This window comes from Bombus flavifrons, unplaced genomic scaffold (genome assembly GCF_040668555.2).
Source record: "Bombus flavifrons isolate JBK064 unplaced genomic scaffold, iyBomFlav1_principal scaffold0022, whole genome shotgun sequence".
Lineage (NCBI taxonomy): Eukaryota > Metazoa > Arthropoda > Insecta > Hymenoptera > Apidae > Bombus > Bombus flavifrons.
In genome coordinates, this window is record NW_027184767.1 from 483,705 (window position 1) to 505,231 (window position 21,527).

The following is a 21,527-nucleotide window of genomic DNA, read 5'->3' on the forward strand; positions in this document are numbered from 1 at the left end:
GCTTCCGATTAATGGTACAACTGTTATAAATTAAGAGCACAATTACTTTGAATTAATGGGAGAATATGGTTATAAATTATTGGTATAGTTGTTAAGAATTAATGGAGGAATTGTTTTAGATTAATGGCTTAAATATTATAAATTAATGGCTTAGATGATATAAATTAATAGTTTAAATATTGTAAATTAGTGGCTTAGATGTTGTAAATTAATAGCTTAAATGTTATAATTTAATGGCTTTGATGATATAAATTAATAGTTTAAATGTTATAAATTAATGGCTAAATGTATAAAATAACAGTTCAAAAGTTAGAAATTAATGGCTTAAATGTTATAAATTAATAGCTTAAATGTTATAAATTAATGGCTTAAATGTATAAAATAACACTTTAAATGTTGTAAATTAATGGCTTAGATGTTGTTAATTAATAGCTTAAATGTTATAAAATAATAGCTTAAATGTATAAAACAACAGTTTAAATGTTGTAAATTAGTGGCTCAGATGTTGTCAATTAATTGCTTAAATGTTAGAAATTAATGGCTTAAATGTTAGAAATTAATAGTTTAAATGTTATAAATTATTTGCTTAAATGTTATAAATTAATGGCTTAGATGTATAAAATAACACTTTAAATGCTGTAAATTAATGGTTTAAATGTTATAAATTAACAGTTTAAATGTTATAAATTAATAGCTTGAATGTTATAATTTAATGGCTTAGATGATATAAATTAATAGTTTAAATGTTATAAATTAATGGCTAAATGTATAAAATAACAGTTCAAAAGTTAGAAATTAATGGCTTAAATGTTATAAATTAATAGCATAAATGTTATAAATTAATAGTTTAGACGTTATAAATTAATTCCATAAATGTTATAAATTAATGGCTTGAATGTTATAAATTAATAGCTTAATTGTTGTAAATTAATGGTTTAGACGTTATAAATTACTAGTTACAATATTGTTGTTTGATATTTTTTCTTACTTACCTGATATTTATGTTCTTCTTCGATGTTCACTCTCTGGAATTTCAGGCACAAAAGAGCTCGCGCGCGACTTCCGTGTTCCTTATATAACTTAACAAGGCGTCGGTTTGTTAATCAAACGGTAACGATTTTTTGACATAGAAGGAGACGGTTTTTCCATTGTAACAAAATCAAATTGAACGATTTCTTAATTTTTATCGTAAATTGGCATCTTTTACGATTTAATACGATATCCATTTTTATCATTTTAATAGTTTCTACAAACTAAGACTAAATTCACACCTACATGATACTAATTTTCGACTATCGATTAGTTTGGACAAAAAGGGAAAAGAGCCTAAGGGCAGTCGATGACGTTACTGTGAAATAAGTTAAGCTATTAAATAATCAGGCAGATAAAATTCATATTAAGCGTTATATTATATTATCGATATTCGTTCATTTACTCGTGCTAATTAAAAAATAAAACGTTCTTTTTTCTTGAGTAACACCTACATCACTGTTTGCGATATTTAAGATTCTTATTTAATGCTTATTTAGAAGTCAGGTACCTTTTTAATTCTTCACAAGTTAAACGATTAAATTTACTCGTTATAGTTGTAACATAAAATGGCTTTATTTCTTCAATACCTTCTGCATCGCTGTACGTGATACAGTTATTAATTATGTAGCAAATAATATGATCTAATTGGCTGTAATCGCGGTTACGTATTTCTTCGTTAAATCTATCGATGTATTGGGCTATTAGCGCGAGACTTACTGATTCTCCGAGGAATGGTTTGATTCTTATAAATTAATGTTTTAAATGTGCCAATTAATGTTTCAATTGTTATAAATTAATTGTTTAATCGTTGTTAATTATTTGCTTAAATGTTATAAATTAATAGCTTAAGTGTTATAAATTAATAGTTTGAATGTTAGGAATTAATGGTATAAATGTAAAAATTAATAGCTTAAATTGTTACGTCGCCTAAAACATCTGCGCTGCATCTCTCGCGACCGGCCAGCCGACGGCCTGCGTAACGTCATTTCGACCCTCAATAAACCTGAGGACCGACCATAACTTTCTCTTGCATTCTGTACACATGTATCTGCATTCCATCCGTCGTCCTGAAAGTTTTCTTAAGGCTAGAAATATTTGCGACGCACATCTGGTTTTTTAGAGAGGTCCTTGGGTTTATTAGGCGCAATCAAAAATGCGGAGAAAGCGGGTACGCGCCCATTAGGAAAAACCAAACATCTGTCTAACAGAACAGGCTGAGTTTTCCCATGTGCAAGGTCATTTATGAACCACGTTGGTAGGAGGACTCCGACTCACTCCTTCAGGTTTCAGCATGGGTCACAGCCAATCGACATCGCGGATCGTTGCCCTCGCTTTTCCTGACGAACAACGTGAATAACGAATCCGCGTTCTTCATGCAAAGGGCACACCCACACCGAGCTTTCTTCCGTGCTAGCCTAAGGGCGACAATTAGTAGAAAGAAAAACAACGTCGACGTGTAGCATCTAACTCTCCCGTCCACTAACATACGAAATTCGACTGTACGAACTTTGCTCTATTATTCGTGTCTATCTCATATTCGTGCGACCAGTTGTTACTGACGATTTGTATCTACTCAACAGTGTAGTTTAAGTGTTGGAAATATATATTTTATAATTCTGTGAATCACAGTGTTATATAAACTTAATCACCCCTATTATCTTAACGGAAATCAGGGGATCGATCAACTCGTGGTGTCGATTAATATAATCGTAACGGGAATTAACGACTCCCGTTGACGTCTCTCCTCGCGATTGCGTCTCCCCGCGATTGGCCGAATTTACATGGTCCTTCGAGCCGGATTTTGCGCCATTAAAAAGTGCATTGACCCGTGACTATACAGTGTCGCGTGAAATCCACATTCCAACGACTTAAGCAACTAACCAAAGGAGCTGCCCTCGGAAAGGAACTCCTTCATCGCTCAGCACATACGCGAGCCCACACCGCACTGTAACGAGTAGCTACCGATTCCTAGATCAACGTCCATTTGATTAAGGTAAGCCCATTCCGATTATTAAATTCAAATATGGCTCAAGCTGAATCGATCAGCACGTTGCGGCGTAGACGAAGTGCCTTAGTCAGCCGATTTGCAACCACGAAGCGTCAACTCGAGGAATATGAAGAGTCTGAACGGGTAGACAAAAACTATCTAACAGCTTGCCGTAATTCGTTCGACGAAAATTGGCGAAAAATCTGCGCGGTGCAAGAGGAATTAGAAGTGTTAGATGAGGGGGAAATAGCTCGTGCAGATTCTTTATTGCGAGAGCATCATAGGATTGACGTACAGATCATGGACCTCTTCGACCGACTACCATCAGTAACCCCTTCGCCAACAAAGACCCGCGATCCATGCGTGAAACCGGAGACGAGACCAATCACTTTGCCAGAGGTCCGTTTACCTCAATTCGACGGTGCCCTCGAGAACTGGACCTATTTCTACGACACGTTCTTATCCACAGTGGATCGCAATGAGAACTTAACTAACGTCCAAAGGTTTCAACATCTACGCTCCTCTATAACTGGACGGGCCGCACGGAGCATACAATCCTTAGAACTCACAGAGGCCAACTATCCCATCGCGCTCAACACACTGAAGGAGAAATTTAATTGTGCCCTCCGGATCTGTATGCGTCATTGGGAATTACTGCGCAGTTATCCCGAAATAAAAAGGGAAACTCCAGAAGCCATTGAAGATTTGCTGGAAACCGTCAGCGTAAATTTGAAAGCGCTCGAAAAATTAGGGCAGCCTGTAACATCAGATATAGTGATTATCGAGTTGCTTGCATCGAAATTACCTTCGTCCAGCATGCGTAAATGGCAGCGCACGTTGCCAAACCAAGACGTGCCTTCCTATCAACATCTGATGGAATTTCTGAAAACACGGGCAAACGGTAATCAACTCCTTTCTAAATCAAAGGAAACGAAAGGATCAACCCACAAAAAACATCGTCATCGACAAAACGTACCGCGCGGCCGAACCTTTGCCACAACCAGCAAGACATTAGTGTGCCCGACCTGCAGCGGACCCCACGTACTCAGACATTGTAAGGTCTTCAAAGCCAAATCGGCGGTAGAACGCTTTCAAATCGTAAAAGGGGCAGCGTTATGTATAAACTGCCTAGGCAGCGGACATTCGCTGACACAGTGCACAGCGGGTTCGTGTCATATCTGCGGGCAACGACACAACACCTACCTACACCGAGAGCAAACGCAGATAATTCCACGTTCGTCGAGTAGTCAGTCATCTAGCAATCGGTCGTCCAGCAGTCGGTCGTCTAGCGGTCGGTCATCGAGCGGTCGGTCCTCGAGCGGTCGGTCATCGAGCGGTCGGTCGTCGAGCGGTCGGTCGTCGCGCAGTCGTTCATCGAGCGGTCGGTCGCCGGGCAGTCGTTCATCGCATAAACGATCTAAGAGACAATCCCCCCCGGGATCATCGAAGTCACGTTCGTATCATAAGTCCAGACGGACAACCGAATCATCCCGGAAGCATACATATTCGGCTCCTAAAGACTCGAAAGTTCCTGAGTCAAGCTCCCCACGGACCAAGGGCACCGCCATACACACCTTATCCAAGTCCCAACCCGAGCTAAACTGACTAGCTCAACAAACTACAAAAGGGTGGACCGAATGGGAAAATACATCTCCAAACGGCATACTACATCACGATCTACTGGTCACAGCACAGATCGATGTGCTAGACAAAAGGGCCTCACCAATCCGAGCCAGAGCATTGCTAGATACCGGATCTAGTATGAATTTCATGAGTGAGAAATTCGCAAAATCCCTCGGTATGAAACGAAGGAGATGTTCAGTCCCAATCGGCACCCTCGATGATTTGACGACAATTGCCAAGAGCCAGATCACGGCCACCATTGTTTCTATGGATGGCAAATATAAACGCATAGTAACGTTCTTAGTAATCCCAATAATATCGGCAGTCGTTCCAGATCAACCAATCGATAGGTCCGTCATCCAGCTACCCAAAAATATAAAATTAGCCGACCCAGCATTTCATCGACCAGGCCCGATCGACATATTATTGAGTTCGGGACCAACCTTAGCATCCTTTTGTGTCGGACAGATCAAACTATCCCAATCCACCGATACGGAGCTGTGTTTGCAAAAGACTCGATTCGGTTGGGTTATCGGGGGGAGCCCGCCAGCTCGCGCGGGGATCCATTCCTTTCACGTCACCACCACCGACCTACAAGCGGATCTCGCACGTTTTTGGGAAATCGATGAGGGACCACCTACCACGCATTTCTCAGAGGCGGAATTACAATGTGAGGAGCATTTCCGCAACCATGTCCAACGCAACAAGGAAGGGCGATACGTCGTCGCCCTGCCATTCAACGAGAAGCTTCCCACGCTGGGGACGTCAAGGTCCGTTGCCATGAGTAGACTCGCCTCGCTCCATCGCCGATTCCAACGCGACAAGCAATTCGAAGCCGCGTATAGTGCGGTGATTCAAGAGTATCTAGACTTGGGTCATATGACGAAGATCACGCCTGACCTTCCCACAACCAACGGTTATTATTTGCCTCATCACGGCGTGATAAAGGAATCGAGTGATACTACGAAACTCCGAGTTGTTTTCGACGGATCAGCAATCAGCACTACCGGAGTATCCCTCAACGACATGCTACATACAGGACCTAAATTACAGGAAGATCTAATTGAAATTCTATTGAGATTCCGGTCGCATCAATATGTTCTAACGGGTGACATTGAGAAGATGTATCGACAAATCCTCGTACGTCCAGAAGATCGTAAATATCAACTCATTCTATGGCGTAATTCCAACGGGGAGGTCGATACATATCAACTTAACACCGTGACGTTCGGACTATCAGCTGCCCCATACTTGGCCCTCCGATGCCTCAAACAATTAGCAGAAGACGAAGGACATCGATTCCCGCGAGCAGCAGCGGTTGTGCAGCGCGATTTTTATGTCGACGATGCCCTCACTGGAGCCGACACAAAAGAAGAATTACTATCGGTAAGACACGAACTCACAGACCTTCTCAGATCGGCCGGCTTACATATCCGGGAATGGGCATCCAATGACAAGGACATATTGCGAGGACTAACAGAAAGAGATACCAATAGAAGGCTACAATTGGGCGAGTCACAGACGTTGAAGACTTTAGGCATTTATTGGGATTCTCAGGAAGACGCAATCCTTTACTCAGTTGAACCCACAGCGACCATCACTCGAGTCACTAAACGATCAATGAGTTCGGTGATAGCCCGAATCTATGATCCACTTGGTTTGCTCGCGCCAGTGATTGTCAAAGCAAAAATATTGCTTCAACGCGTCTGGGCATTAAAAATTGATTGGGACGAATCCCTACCAGCAGAGTTGCATACTGAATGGGATCGATATCATATCCAACTACCCTTGCTTAATGATATTCGGTTCCCTCGTAAAACCATAATCAAGGCAGCTAATCATATAGAGCTGCACGGTTTCTGCGGCGCCAGTGAAAGGGCATACGGAGCATGTGTCTATCTACGCAGCACCAATCCGGAGGGACACACACAAACTCAGATACTCACGGCTCGATCTAAGGTCGCGCCACTAAAATCGTTGACAATCCCACGACTCGAGTTAAGCGGAGCATTACTCCTCGCCTCACTTATGTCCTTGATAAAGAAGTCCCTCAATATAAAGATTTCTCGCACTGTGTATTGGACGGATTCTACTATAGTGCTTCAGTGGATCAAGTCCTCGCCACACATGTTGAAAACCTTCGTGGCGAACCGCGTAGCCGAGATCCAGACGAAAACAAACATCGACGATTGGCGTCATGTGCCCACCAACGATAATCCAGCAGATCTCATCTCCCGCGTGCAGACTCCCAAGGAATTTCTGCGCCCGACCATCTGGAAAAACGGACCCGAATGGCTCAAACAACAAGAGGAAAACTGGCCGATCTGGATACCCACGACGCTGGGAGAACTCCCAGAACAAAAGAAGACGATATGTCTAACAACTAGTACCATCGACAACACACTCCTCCATGGATATTCATCCTGGACAAGACTAATAAGAGTCGTCTCTTGGTGTCTTCGATGGAAATATAAGCAGAACCGATCCTCCCATCTAACAACGGACGAATTAACCACCGCACATAATAAATTGATCAAGATAATCCAATCCCGACACTTCGCAGCGGAGATTCGGATACTGCAGAAAGATCGAAGCAAGGATGTTGGAGGAAAACTACAGCCACTAAATCCATTCCTCGACGAAGAGGGGATACTACGCGTCGGAGGACGACTGACCAACTCTGCTATCCCATTCAGGCAAAAGCATCCAATTATTTTGCCGAAATCGACAATTACCGAGATCATTATAAACGAAGAACATCGAAACAACCACCACACAGGGACACAAGCTACATTATACGCCGTGAGACTACGCTATTGGCCGATCGACGGCCGTAGCCAAGTGTGGCGCACTATCAAAAGGTGCGTCCGTTGCTGCAGAGCTAATCCTCCACCAGTAGAGTACTTGATGGGGGATTTACCAGAGGCGCGTATTACCGAATCGCGGCCGTTTACGAACGTCGGAATCGACTACTGCGGTCCGCTCTATATCAAAGAGAGAAGGAATCGTAACCGCAGTAAAGTCAAGGTATACGTTGCCATATTCGTATGTCTAGCAACAAAAGCCGTCCACATCGAGTTAGTCAGCGATCTAACTACCGACGCATTCCTAGCCGTTCTACGCCGATTCATCTCCCGAAGAGGATACTGCGCAACCATCCTCACCGACAATGGCACCAATTTCGTCGGAGCTAATCGGGAATTACAAGAACTCCGAACCCTATTACAGTCCGACGACCACAAGGAAAAGGTGCAGAATTTTCTCGCCGACCGACAGATACAATGGCGTTTCAACCCCCCAAACTCACCACATTTTGGCGGTTTATGGGAAGCCGCCGTAAAATCGTTCAAACGTCACCTCATCCGCGTCGTCGGCACGGAGCTCTTGACCTTTGAACACCTTAACACCCTTGTGATTGAGATTGAAGCAATTCTCAATTCACGTCCACTGACTCCCATCTCGTCCGATCCGAAAGATCCCCCTGTCCTCACTCCCGGTCACTTTCTAATCGGCGATACATTAACGAGTTTACGGGAGCGTGATTTCAGGACAGTTCCATCAGGCCGGCTATCTAGTTGGCAGCGCATCCACCAGATCAAGCAGTACTTCTGGAGCAGGTGGAATCGAGAGTACCTCAACGAGCTGACCCGCCGCAACAAATGGGACAAGGGAAAACACGACATCCGTGAAGGCACCGTCGTAATCCTCAGGGAGGATAACGTCCCATCCATGCAGTGGCCTTTGGGCCGCGTAATCAAAGTCCATCCAGGAGCCGACGGAATCATACGGACCGCTACCGTGCAGACGGCAACGAGTATCCTGGACCGTGGTGTCAAAAGATTGGTCCCCTTACCCATTCAACCAGAAACAGATGAATCCGAGCATCAACCCGGAGCGAAGGAAATGGACAAACGACGCACCTGACTCCACAGGCAGAATTTGATCGGTGCCCTCTCAACGGGGGGAGGATGTTACGTCGCCTAAAACATCTGCGCTGCATCTCTCGCGACCGGCCAGCCGACGGCCTGCGTAACGTCATTTCGACCCTCAATAAACCTGAGGACCGACCATAACTTTCTCTTGCATTCTGTACACATGTATCTGCATTCCATCCGTCGTCCTGAAAGTTTTCTTAAGGCTAGAAATATTTGCGACGCACATCTGGTTTTTTAGAGAGGTCCTTGGGTTTATTAGGCGCAATCAAAAATGCGGAGAAAGCGGGTACGCGCCCATTAGGAAAAACCAAACATCTGTCTAACAGAACAGGCTAAGTTTTCCCATGTGCAAGGTCATTTATGAACCACGTTGGTAGGAGGACTCCGACTCACTCCTTCAGGTTTCAGCATGGGTCACAGCCAATCGACATCGCGGATCGTTGCCCTCACTTTTCCTGAAGAACAACGTGAATAACGAATCCGCGTTCTTCATGCAAAGGGCACACCCACACCGAGCTTTCTTCCGTGCTAGCCTAAGGGCGACAATTAGTAGAAAGAAAAACAACGTCGACGTGTAGCATCTAACTCTCCCGTCCACTAACATACGAAATTCGACTGTACGAACTTTGCTCTATTATTCGTGTCTATCTCATATTCGTGCGACAAGTTGTTACTGACGATTTGTATCTACTCAACAGTGTAGTTTAAGTGTTGGAAATATATATTTTATAATTCTGTGAATCACAGTGTTATATAAACTTAATCACCCCTATTATCTTAACGGAAATCAGGGGATCGATCAACTCGTGGTGTCGATTAATATAATCGTAACGGGAATTTACGACTCCCGTTGACGTCTCTCCTCGCGATTGCGTCTCCCCGCGATTGGCCGAATTTACATAAATGTTATGAATTTGTGACTTATTGTTGTAAATTCATGACGTAAATATTCTAAATTAATGGCTTAAATGTTATAAATTAATAGCTTAAATGTTATAAATTAATAGCTTAAATGTATAAAATAACACTTTAAATGTTGTAAATTAATGGCTTAGATGTTGTTAATTAATAGCTTAAATGTTATAAAATAATAGCTTAAATGTATAAAACAACAGTTTAAATGTTGTAAATTAGTGGCTCAGATGTTGACAATTAATTGCTTAAATGTTAGAAATTAATGGCTTAAATGTTAGAAATTAATAGTTTAAATGTTAGAAGCTAATTGCTTAAATGTTATAAATTAATGGCTTAAATGTATAAAATAACACTTTAAATGCTGTAAATTAATGGTTTAAATGTTATAAATTAACAGTATAAATGTTATAAATTAATAGCTTGAATGTTATAATTTAATGGCTTAGATGATATAAATTAATAGTTTAAATGTTATAAATTAATGGCTAAATGTATAAAATAACAGTTCAAAAGATAGAAATTAATGGCTTAAATGTTATAAATTAATAGCATAAATGTTATAAATTAATAGTTTAGACGTTATAAATTAATTCCTTAAATGTTATAAATTAATGGCTTGAATGTTATAAATGAATAGCTTAAGTGTTGTAAATTAATGGTTTAGACGTTATAAATTACTAGTTACAATGTTGTTGTTTGATATTTTTTCTTACTTACCTGATATTTATGTTCTTCTTCGATGTTCACTCTCCGGAATTTCAGGCACAAAAGAGCTCGCGCGCGACTTCCGTGTTCCTTATATAACTTAACAAGGCGTCGGTTTGTTAATCAAACGGTAACGATTTTTTGACATAGCAGGAGACGGTCTTTCCATTGTAACAAAATCAAATTGAACGATTTCTTAATTTTTATCGTAAATTGGCATCATTTACGATTTAATACGATATCCATTTTTATCATTTTAATAGTTTCTACAAACTAAGACTAAATTCACACCTACATGATACTAGTTTTCGACTATCGATTAGATTGGACAAAAAGGGAAAAGAGCCTAAGGGCAGTCGATGACGTTACTGTGAAATAAGTTAAGCTATTAAATAATCAGACAGATAAAATTCATATTAAGCGTTATATTATAATATCGATATTCGTTCATTTACTCGTGCTAATTAAAAAATAAAACGTTCTTTTTTCTTGAGTAACACCTACATCACTGTTTGCGATATTTAAGATTCTTATTTAATGCTTATTTAGAAGTCAGGTACCTTTTTATTTCTTCACGAGTTAAACGATTAAATTTACTCGTTATAGTTGTAACATAAAATGGCTTTATTTCTTCAATACCGCCTGCAACGCTGTAAGTGATACAGTTATTAATTATGTAGCAAATAATATGATCTAATTGGCTGTAATCGCGGTTACGTATTTCTTCGTTAAATCTACCGATGTATTGGACTATTAGCGCGAGACTTACTGATTCCTCGAGGAATGGTTTGATTCTTATAAATTAATGTTTTAAATGTGCCAATTAATGTTTCAATTGTTATAAATTAATAGTTTAATCGTTGTTAATTATTTGCTTAAATGTTATAAATTAATAGCTTAAGTGTTATAAATTAATAGTTTGAATGTTAGGAATTAATGGTATAAATGTAAAAATTAATAGCTTAAATGTTATGAATTTGTGACTTATTGTTGTAAATTCATGACGTAAATATTGTAAATTAATGGCTTAAATGTCATAAATTAATAGTGCAGTCCAGTGTAGATCATCCAAAATGATCTTAGGGGCTTTTGGTGATCCAAACTGGACTGTTGCGTAGTTCTTGGCTTGGTATCGTTTTCCAAAGATTAATCGACTGATTAATTTTTGGAAAACGATGCCAATTACCAGGTCTCACCACGAGGAGGTGACTACGCACGAGACCCGCCCATGGGTTATTTAACACTACACATCGATCTCGACATTCAACCTATTGGCAGAATGTCCAGTTTTGACTCTACTTGACCATGGGCCTGCGTAAAGAAATAGTTGTTTCGTAGTCTAACTGCGAAACACATATCTCCAACGCAGCGCTAACATGAATCTTTACAAACGTAGAACAAGGCATACTTAACGCATCATCTATCTCCCAGACAACGATTACATCGATCAGTACAAATATACAATAATTCGCATCCCTACTGGCAACATTCGGTATCAAAGACACATTTATCTAACTTGGAACGAAAAGAAGAAGATGAAGCTACTGACACTGTCCCGAAACGGACGAGATCGCGATCTCTCGAAAGAACTAACAAACCTACGCGACGTACCCCCGTACACGAGATAACCCCGAGGTTCAACGGAAAGCCCAAGAATTGGCCGTAACTCGATTCCTGTTTCGCCGTTCGAAACTTACACGAGTCGCGGTCGATGGCGCCGACAGATGATGCCAGTGATCCACTAGTAATTCAGCCGTGGATCCAGCACATAGGCCAGCAACTTGACACACTCCAACTGAACAAGTGGAACCCGGGGAGGGACCGCTGAACAGGATTACGAAGGCAAGAGGCCCCAACTGAACAGTGGGGTCCACTCACAGGGAGGGACCGCTGAACAGGATTACCAAGGCACGAAGCCCCAACTGAACAGTGGGGTCCACTCACGGGGAGGGACCGCTGACAAGGATTACGAAGGCAATACCTCAACTGAACCGTGGGGTCCACTCCCGCGGGGCCGAACAGGATTACGGAGGACGTGAAATTGGTGGTCTCTGATCGAGTACCCAAGTACCAATCGGACAGGACTGCAGATCCACGAGTGAATCCCCAACAGATTAGCAAGCAACACCGGCACGGCGACAACTCCCGTGATCCGATGCAAACGTTGAGCAGTCACCAAGACAGAGCTGTCCTTGGGCGACTTACGAATCCGAAGAGTTGTCTAGAGCACATTGACCCGCACGCACCCGAAATAAACGCGAGCGAGTACGCCAAGCGACAGTTTGAAAGAACTGACTGATCGCGAACCGATATATCGTGGGAACAATTTTTCCAGTATGGTAAGCGAGGGGATCAAGAGAGACGAGATCTTTATTTGTCGTTCCAAGATAGATAAGTATCTTTGTACAGAATGAGCTTACAATGTACATAACATAGGTATCTATCTTATGATTAATTAAAGCTAATACGCTCGCATGCCACGGTGTCCTGCGATGTTCCACGATGTCCCACGTTGCCCCCGCGGGGGGTATTAGTCCAGTTTAGATCACCAAAACTATTTTGGGTGATCAAGACCAGATTATATTCATGTAGTTTTTAGCTTGATATCGTTTTCGAATAATAATACTTATATTCGAAATAGTACTTGGTGTATTATTATTTGGAAAACGATACCAATTACCGGGACCAAAAACGAGGAGGTAACTACGCTCGGGTCCCATTTACATATGAGTTTTTACGCATTGGAAGCAGAGACGTAAAATTATTTTATAATAAAGCGACATTGTAGCGGCGGCATTGTTTTGTCCGGAGTATATTTGTTTTTAAATTACTTGTAATCTAACGGTTTTGGTACTCCGAGGCAAAACAACAACACTATTTGAAATGTCCTATGACTCATGTGCAGCTACAGATAAGATGTCGTTGCCTTCGGTTAAACTACACTTGCTTCCTTGATTCCATGAATATGGTGTTGTTTCCTTGGTTTTTAGCAGACATGGAAAATTACTTCTTAAAATTACACTCTGCGTTACCACTGCTTTTATACAAAATAGTGAAATGAGAAATTAAGTACTGTATTTAAAATTAAAAAATAATGCTATATAGAAATAAAATAGCAATCCAGGGACCTGAAAGATTTCGTTAATAAAATAATACAATATAAATCATTAATTCACTCACATTGATGGTACTGATTTAAATCAATGAATGTAGAGTTGCTTCCGATTAATGGTACAACTGTTATAAATTAAGAGCACAATTACTTTGAATTAATGGGAGAATATGGTTATAAATTATTGGTATAGTTGTTAAGAATTAATGGAGGAATTGTTTTAGATTAATGGCTTAAATATTATAAATTAATGGCTTAGATGATATAAATTAATAGTTTAAATATTGTAAATTAGTGGCTTAGATGTTGTAAATTAATAGCTTAAATGTTATAATTTAATGGCTTAGATGATATAAATTAATAGTTTAAATGTTATAAATTATTGGCAAAATGTATAAAATAACAGTTCAAAAGTTAGAAATTAATGGCTTAAATGTTATAAATTAATAGCTTAAATGTTATAAATTAATGGCTTAAATGTATAAAATAACACATTAAATGCTGTAAATTAATGGTTTAAATGTTATAAATTAACAGTTTAAATGTTATAAATTAATATTAGGTGAAGTAAAAAGTTCTGAGCGCTTTTTCGCTTTATTTCGACGATGAAATTAACATAGTCAAGATTATTCGATTTAGATTAAATATGCGCCGTTTTGTTCGATTACTTTTGTCCATTTTGAAGGCAATTTCATAATTCCGCGGTTGAAGAAGTCCTCGTCCCTATTGGTAAAAAACTTGACCAGCTCATTTTCACAAGCCTCTCTTGAGGCCAGTTTTGTACCATCAAGAAAATTTTGCAAAAACTTAAAAAGGTGATAATCGCTTGGTGCCAGGTCTGGACTGTACGGCGGATGCGATAGAACCTCCCAGCCAAGCTCTCGGAGCTTCTGACGCGTCGTTAAAGATGTGTGCGGCCTGGCGTTGTCTTGATGGAACACAACACCTTTCCTATTGGCCAATTCTGGCCGCTTCTGGTCGATCGCCTGCTTCAGTCTGGTCAGTTGTTGACAATAGAGGTCCGAATTAAGTGTTTGCCCCGATGGGAGCAGCTCATAATGGATGATTCCCTTCCAATCCCACCAAACACACAATAAAACCTTCTTGGCCGTTAATCCACGCTTGGCGATCGTTTGGGCCGGCCCACCGCGATTGGACCACGATCTTTTTCGGCTGTTGTTCTCGTATGTGACCCATTTTTCATCGCCAGTCACCATCCGCTTCAAAAATGGGTCGATTTCGTTACGTCTCAACAAAGAATCGCAGGCATCAATTCGGTCCAAAAGGTTCTTTTGCGTCAATTCATGTGGCACCCATACGTCGAGCTTCTTCTTGAGACCAGCCTTATGCAAATGGTTCCAAACGGTTTTCTGGCTAATCTTCAGTTCCTGGGCAATGGAATAAGTGCTCACATGCCGGTCCGACTCGACGATTTCCATGATTTTATCCACATTTTCGACGATTGGCCTACCAGAGCGTGCCTCATCTTCGACGTCCATATTACCAGAACGGAATCGTTGGAACCACCGCTTTGCTGTTGCATTCGATACTGTACTGGGTCCATAAACAGCACAAATTTTTTTGGCCGCCTGCTCCGCCTTTTCACCTTGGTCGTAGTGGTACTGAAGAATGTATCGAATTTTCTCTTTTTTTATCTCCATTTTCGAACGCTGTAACACACAACTGGCTTCACCGAACACAAAACTGACAAAGAACCTTTTTGATGCGTAATATCACCTTGAAATCGGTGTATACTATGACTCGATGCGATGTGCACATCGTGAGATATGGCTCACTAAAGACATCTAGCGAAAAACGCTCAGAACTTTTTACTTAACCTAATAGCTTGAATGTTATAATTTAATGGCTTAGATGATATAAATTAATAGTTTAAATGTTATAAATTAATGGCTAAATGTATAAAATAACAGTTCAAAAGTTAGAAATTAATGGCTTAAATGTTATAAATTAATAGCATAAATGTTATAAATTAATAGTTTAGACGTTATAAATTAATTCCTTAAATGTTATAAATTAATGGCTTGAATGTTATAAATTAATAGCTTAAGTGTTGTAAATTAATGGTTTAGACGTTATAAATTACTAGTTACAATGTTGTTGTTTGATATTTTTTCTTACTTACCTGATATTTATGTTCTTCTTCGATGTTCACTCTCCGGAATTTCAGGCACAAAAGAGCTCGCGCGCGACCTCCGTGTTCCTTATATATCATAACAAGGCGTCGGTTTGTTAATCAAACGGTAACGATTTTTTGACATAGCAGGAGACGGTTTTTCCATTGTAACAAAATCAAATTGAACGATTTCTTAATTTTTATCGTAAATTGGCATCTTTTACGATTTAATACGATATCCAGTTTTATCATTTTAATAGTTTCTACAAACTAAGACTATATTCACACCTACATGATACTAGTTTTCGACTATCGATTAGTTTGGACAAAAAGGGAAAAGAGCCTAAGTGCAGTCGATGACGTTACTGTGAAATAAGTTAAGCTATTAAATAATCAGACAGATAAAATTCATATTAAGCGTTATATTATATTATCGATATTCGTTCATTTACTCGTGCTAATTAAAAAATAAAACGTTCTTTTTTCTTGAGTAACACCTACATCACTGTTTGCGATATTTAAGATTCTTATTTAATGCTTATTTAGAAGTCAGGTACCTTTTTAATTCTTCACAAGTTAAACGATTAAATTTACTCGTTATAGTTGTAACATAAAATGGCTTTATTTCTTCAATACCGCCTGCATCGCTGTACGTGATACAGTTATTAATTATGTAGCAAATAATATGATCTAATTGGTTGTAATCGCGGTTACGTATTTCTTCGTTAAATCTATCGATGTATTGGGCTATTAGCGCGAGACTTACTGATTCCTCGAGGAATGGTTTGATTCTTATAAATTAATGTTTTAAATGTGCCAATTATTGTTTCAATTGTTATAAATTAATAGTTTAATCGTTGTTAATTATTTGCTTAAATGTTATAAATTAATAGCTTAAGTGTTATAAATTAATAGTTTGAGTGTTAGGAATTAATGGTATAAATGTAAAAATTAATAGCTTAAATGTTATGAATTTGTGACTTATTGTTGTAAATTCATGACGTAAATATTGTAAATTAATGGCTTAAATGTTATAAATTAATAGTGCAGTCCAGTGTAGATCATCCAAAATGATCTTAGGGGCTTTTGTTGATCCAAACTGGACTGTTGGGTAGTTCTTGGCTTGGTATCGTTTTCCAAAGATTAATCGACTGATTAATTTTTGGAAAACGATGCCAATTACCAGGTCTCACCACGAGGAGGTGACTACGCACGAGACCCGCCCATGGGTTATTTAACACTACACATCGATCTCGACATTCAACCTATTGGCAGAATTTCCAGTTTTGACACTACTTGACCATGGGCCTGCGTAAAGAAATAGTTGTTTCGTAGTCTAACTGCGAAACACATATCTCCAACGCAGCGCTAACATGAATCTTTACAAACGTAGAACAAGGCATACGTAACGCATCATCTATCTCCCACACAACGATTACATCGATCAGTACAAATAAACAATAATTCGCATCCCTACTGGCAACATTCGGTATCAAAGACACATTTATCTAACTTGGAGCGAAAAGAAGAAGATGAAGCTACTGACACAGTCCCGAAACGGACGAGATCGCGATCTCTCGAAAGAACTAACAAACCTACGCGACGTACCCCCGTACACGAGATAACCCCGAGGTTCAACGGAAAGCCCAAGAATTGGCCGTACCTCGATTCCTGTTTCGCCGTTCGAAACTTACACGAGTCGCGGTCGATGGCGCCGACAGATGATGCCAGTGATCCACTAGTAATTCAGCCGTGGATCCAGCACATAGGCCAGCAACTTGACACACTCCAACTGAACAAGTGGAACCCGGGGAGGGACCGCTGAACAGGATTACGAAGGCAAGAGGCCCCAACTGAACAGTGGGGTCCACTCACAGGGAGGGACCGCTGAACAGGATTACCAAGGCACGAGGCCCCAACTGAACAGTGGGGTCCACTCACGGGGAGGGACCGCTGAACAGGATTACGAAGGCAATACCTCAACTGAACAGTGGGGTCCACTCCCGCGGGGCCGAACAGGATTACGGAGGACGTGAAATTGCTGGTCCCTGACCGAGTACCGAAGTACCAATCGGACAGGACTGCAGATCCACGACTGAATCCCCAACAGATTAGCAAGCATCACCGGCACGACGACAACTCCCGTGATCCGATGCAAACGTTGAGCAGTCACCAAGACAGAGCTGTCCTTGGGCGACTTACGAATCCGAAGAGTTGTCTAGAGCACATTGACCCGCACGCACCCGAAATACACGCGAGCGAGTACGCCACGCGACAGTTTGAAAGAACTGAGTGATCGCGATCCGATATATCGTGGGAACAATTTTTCCAGTATGGTAAGCGAGGGGATCAAGAGAGACGAGATCTTTATTTGTCGTTCCAAGATAGATAAGTATCTTTGTACAGAATGAGCTTACAATGTACATAACATAGGTATCTATCTTATGATTAATTAAAGCTAATACGCTCGCATCCCACGGTGTCCTGCGATGTCCCACGATGTCCCACGTTGCCCCCGCGGGGGGGGGGTATTAGTCCAGTTTAGATCACCAAAACTATTTTGGGTGATCAAGACCTGACTATATTCAAGTAGTTTTTAGCTTGATATCGTTTTCGAATAATAATACTAATATTCGAAATAGTACTTGGTGTATTATTATTTGGAAAACGATACCAATTACCGGGACCCACCACGAGGAGGTAACTACGCTCGGGTCCCATTTACATATGAGTTTTTACGCATTGGAAGCAGAGATGTAAAATTATTTTATAATAAAGCGACATTGTAGCGGCGGCATTGTTTTGTCCGGAGTTTATTTGTTTTTAAATTACTTGTAATCTAACGGTTTTGGTACTCCGAGGCAGAACAACAACACTATTTGAAATGTCCTATGACTCATGTGCAGCTACAGATAAGATGTCGTTGCCTTCGGTTAAACTACACTTGCTTCCTTGATTCCATGAATATGGTGTTGTTTCCTTGGTTTTTAGCAGACATGGAAAATTACATCTTAAAATTACACTCTGCGTTACCACTGCTTTTATACAAAATAGTGAAATGAGAAATTAAGTACTGTATTTAAAATTAAAAAATAATGCTATATAGAAATAAAATAGCAATCCAGGGACCTGAAAGATTTCGTTAATAAAATAATACAATATAAATCATCAATTCACTCACATTGATGGTACTGATTTAAATCAATGAATGTAGAGTTGCTTCCGATTAATGGTACAACTGTTATAAATTAAGAGCACAATTGCTTTGAATTAATGGGAGAATATGGTTATAAATTATTGGTATAGTTGTTAAGAATTAATGGAGGAATTGTTTTAGATTAGTGGCTTAAATATTATAAATTAATGGCTTAGATGATATAAATTAATAGTTTAAATATTTTAAATTAGTGGCTTAGATGTTGTAAATTAATAGCTTAAATGTTATAATTTAATGGCTTAGATGATATAAATTAATAGCTTAAATGTTATAAATTAATGGCTAAATGTATAAAATAACAGTTCAAAAGTTAGAAATTAATGGCTTAAATGTTATAAATTAATAGCATAAATGTTATAAATTAATAGTTTAGACGTTGTAAATTAATTCCTTAAATGTTATAAATTAATGGCTTGAATGTTATAAATTAATAGTTTAAGTGTTGTAAATTAATGGTTTAGACGTTATAAATTACTAGTTACAATGTTGTTGTTTGATATTTTTTCTTACTTACCTGATATTTATGTTCTTCTTCGATGTTCACTCTCCGGAATTTCAGGCACAAAAGAGCTCGCGCGCGACCTCCGTGTTCCTTATATAACATAACAAGGCGTCGGTTTGTTAATCAAACGGTAACGATTTTTTGACATAGCAGGAGACGGTTTTTCCATTGTAACAAAATCAAATTGAACGATTTCTTAATTTTTATCGTAAATTGGCATCTTTTACGATTTAATACGATATCCATTTTTATCATTTTAATAGTTTCTACAAACTAAGACTATATTCACACCTACATGATACTAGTTTTCGACTATCGATTAGTTTGGACAAAAAGGGAAAAGAGCCTAAGTGCAGTCGATGACGTTACTGTGAAATAAGTTAAGCTATTAAATAATCAGACAGATAAAATTCATATTAAGCGTTATATTATATTATCGATATTCGTTCATTTACTCGTGCTAATTAAAAAGTAAAACGTTCTTTTTTCTTGAGTAACACCTACGTCACTGTTTGCGATATTTAAGATTCTTATTTAATGCTTATTTAGAAGTCAGGTACCTTTTTAATTCTTCACAAGTTAAACGATTAAATTTACTCGTTATAGTTGTAACATAAAATGGCTTTATTTCTTCAATACCGCCTGCATCGCTGTACGTGATACAGTTATTAATTATGTAGCAAATAATATGATCTAATTGGTTGTAATCGCGGTTACGTATTTCTTCGTTAAATCTATCGATGTATTGGGCTATTAGCGCGAGACTTACTGATTCCTCGAGGAATGGTTTGATTCTTATAAATTAATGTTTTAAATGTGCCAATTATTGTTTCAATTGTTATAAAATAATAGTTTAATCGTTGTTAATTATTTGCTTAAATGTTATAAATTAATAGCTTAAGTGTTATAAATTAATAGTTTGAATGTTAGGAATTAATGGTATAAATGTAAAAATTAATACCTTAAATGTTATGAATTTGTGACTTATCGTTGTAAATTCATGACGTAAATGTTGTAAATTAATGGCTTAAATGTAATAAATTAATAGTGCAGTCCAGTGTAGATCATCCAAAATGATCTTAGGGGCTTTTGGTGATCCAAACTGGACTGTTGCGTAGTTCTTGGCTTGGTATCGTTTTCCAAAGATTAATCGACTGATTAATTTTTGGCAAACGATGCCAATTACCAGGTCTCACCACGAGGAGGTGACTACGGACGTGACCCGCCCATGGGTTATTTAACACTACACATCGATCTCGACATTCAACCTATTGGCAGAATGTCCAGGTTTGACACTACTTGACCATGGGCCTGCGTAAAGAAATAGTTGTTTCGTAGTCTAACTGCGAAACACATATCTCCAACGCAGCGCTAACATGAATCTTTACAAACGTAGAACAAGGCATACGTAACGCATCATCTATCTCCTACACAACGATAACATCGATCAGTACAAATAAACAATAATTCGCATCCCTACTGGCAACATTCGGTATCAAGGACACATTTATCTAACTTGGAGCGAAAAGAAGAAGATGAAGCTACTGACACTGTCCCGAAACGGACGAGATCGCGATCTCTCGAAAGAACTAACAAACCTACGCGACGTACCCCCGTACACGAGATAACCCCGAGGTTCAACGGAAAGCCCAAGAATTGGCCGTAACTCGATTCCTGTTTCGCCGTTCGAAACTTACACGAGTCGCGGTCGATGGCGCCGACAGATGATGCCAGTGATCCACTAGTAATTCAGCCGTGGAACCAGCACATAGGCCAGCAACTTGACACACTCCAACTGAACAAGTGGAACCCGGGGAGGGACCGCTGAACAGGATTACGAAGGCAAGAGGCCCCAACTGAACAGTGGGGTCCACTCACAGGGAGGGACCGCTGAACAGGATTACCAAGGCACGAGGCCCCAACTGAACAGTGGGGTCCACTCACGGGGAGGGACCGCTGAACAGGATTACGAAGGCAATACCTCAACTGAACAGTGGGGTCCACTCCCGCGGGGCCGAACAGGATTACGGAGGACGTGAAATTGGTGGTCTCTGATCGAGTACCCAAGTACCAATCGGACAGGACTGCAGATCCACGAGTGAATCCCCAACAGATTAGCAAGCATCACCGGCACGACGACAACTCCCGTGATCCGATGCAAACGTTGAGCAGTCACCAAGACAGAGCTGTCCTTGGGCGACTTACGAATCCGAAGAGTTGTCTAGAGCACATTGACCCGCACGCACCCGAAATACACGCGAGCGAGTACGCCACGCGACAGTTTGAAAGAACTGAGTGATCGCGAACCGATATATCGTGGGAACAATTTTTCCAGTATGGTAAGCGAGGGGATCAAGAGAGACGA

The 21,527-nt window shown here is 39.9% G+C and overlaps 1 protein-coding gene across 1 annotated transcript; it reads left to right on the plus strand.

The window, feature by feature from the left end:
• Window positions 1–3,055: 3,055 nt before the first annotated feature.
• LOC138189255 (uncharacterized) lies at window positions 3,056–8,566 on the plus strand. The gene is made up of 2 exons (XM_069131387.1): window positions 3,056–3,920; window positions 4,710–8,566. Exons 1-2 carry the CDS (start codon window positions 3,056–3,058, stop codon window positions 8,564–8,566), a joined length of 4,722 nt encoding a protein of 1,573 aa, XP_068987488.1.
• The last annotated feature ends 12,961 nt before the right edge of the window (window positions 8,567–21,527 follow it).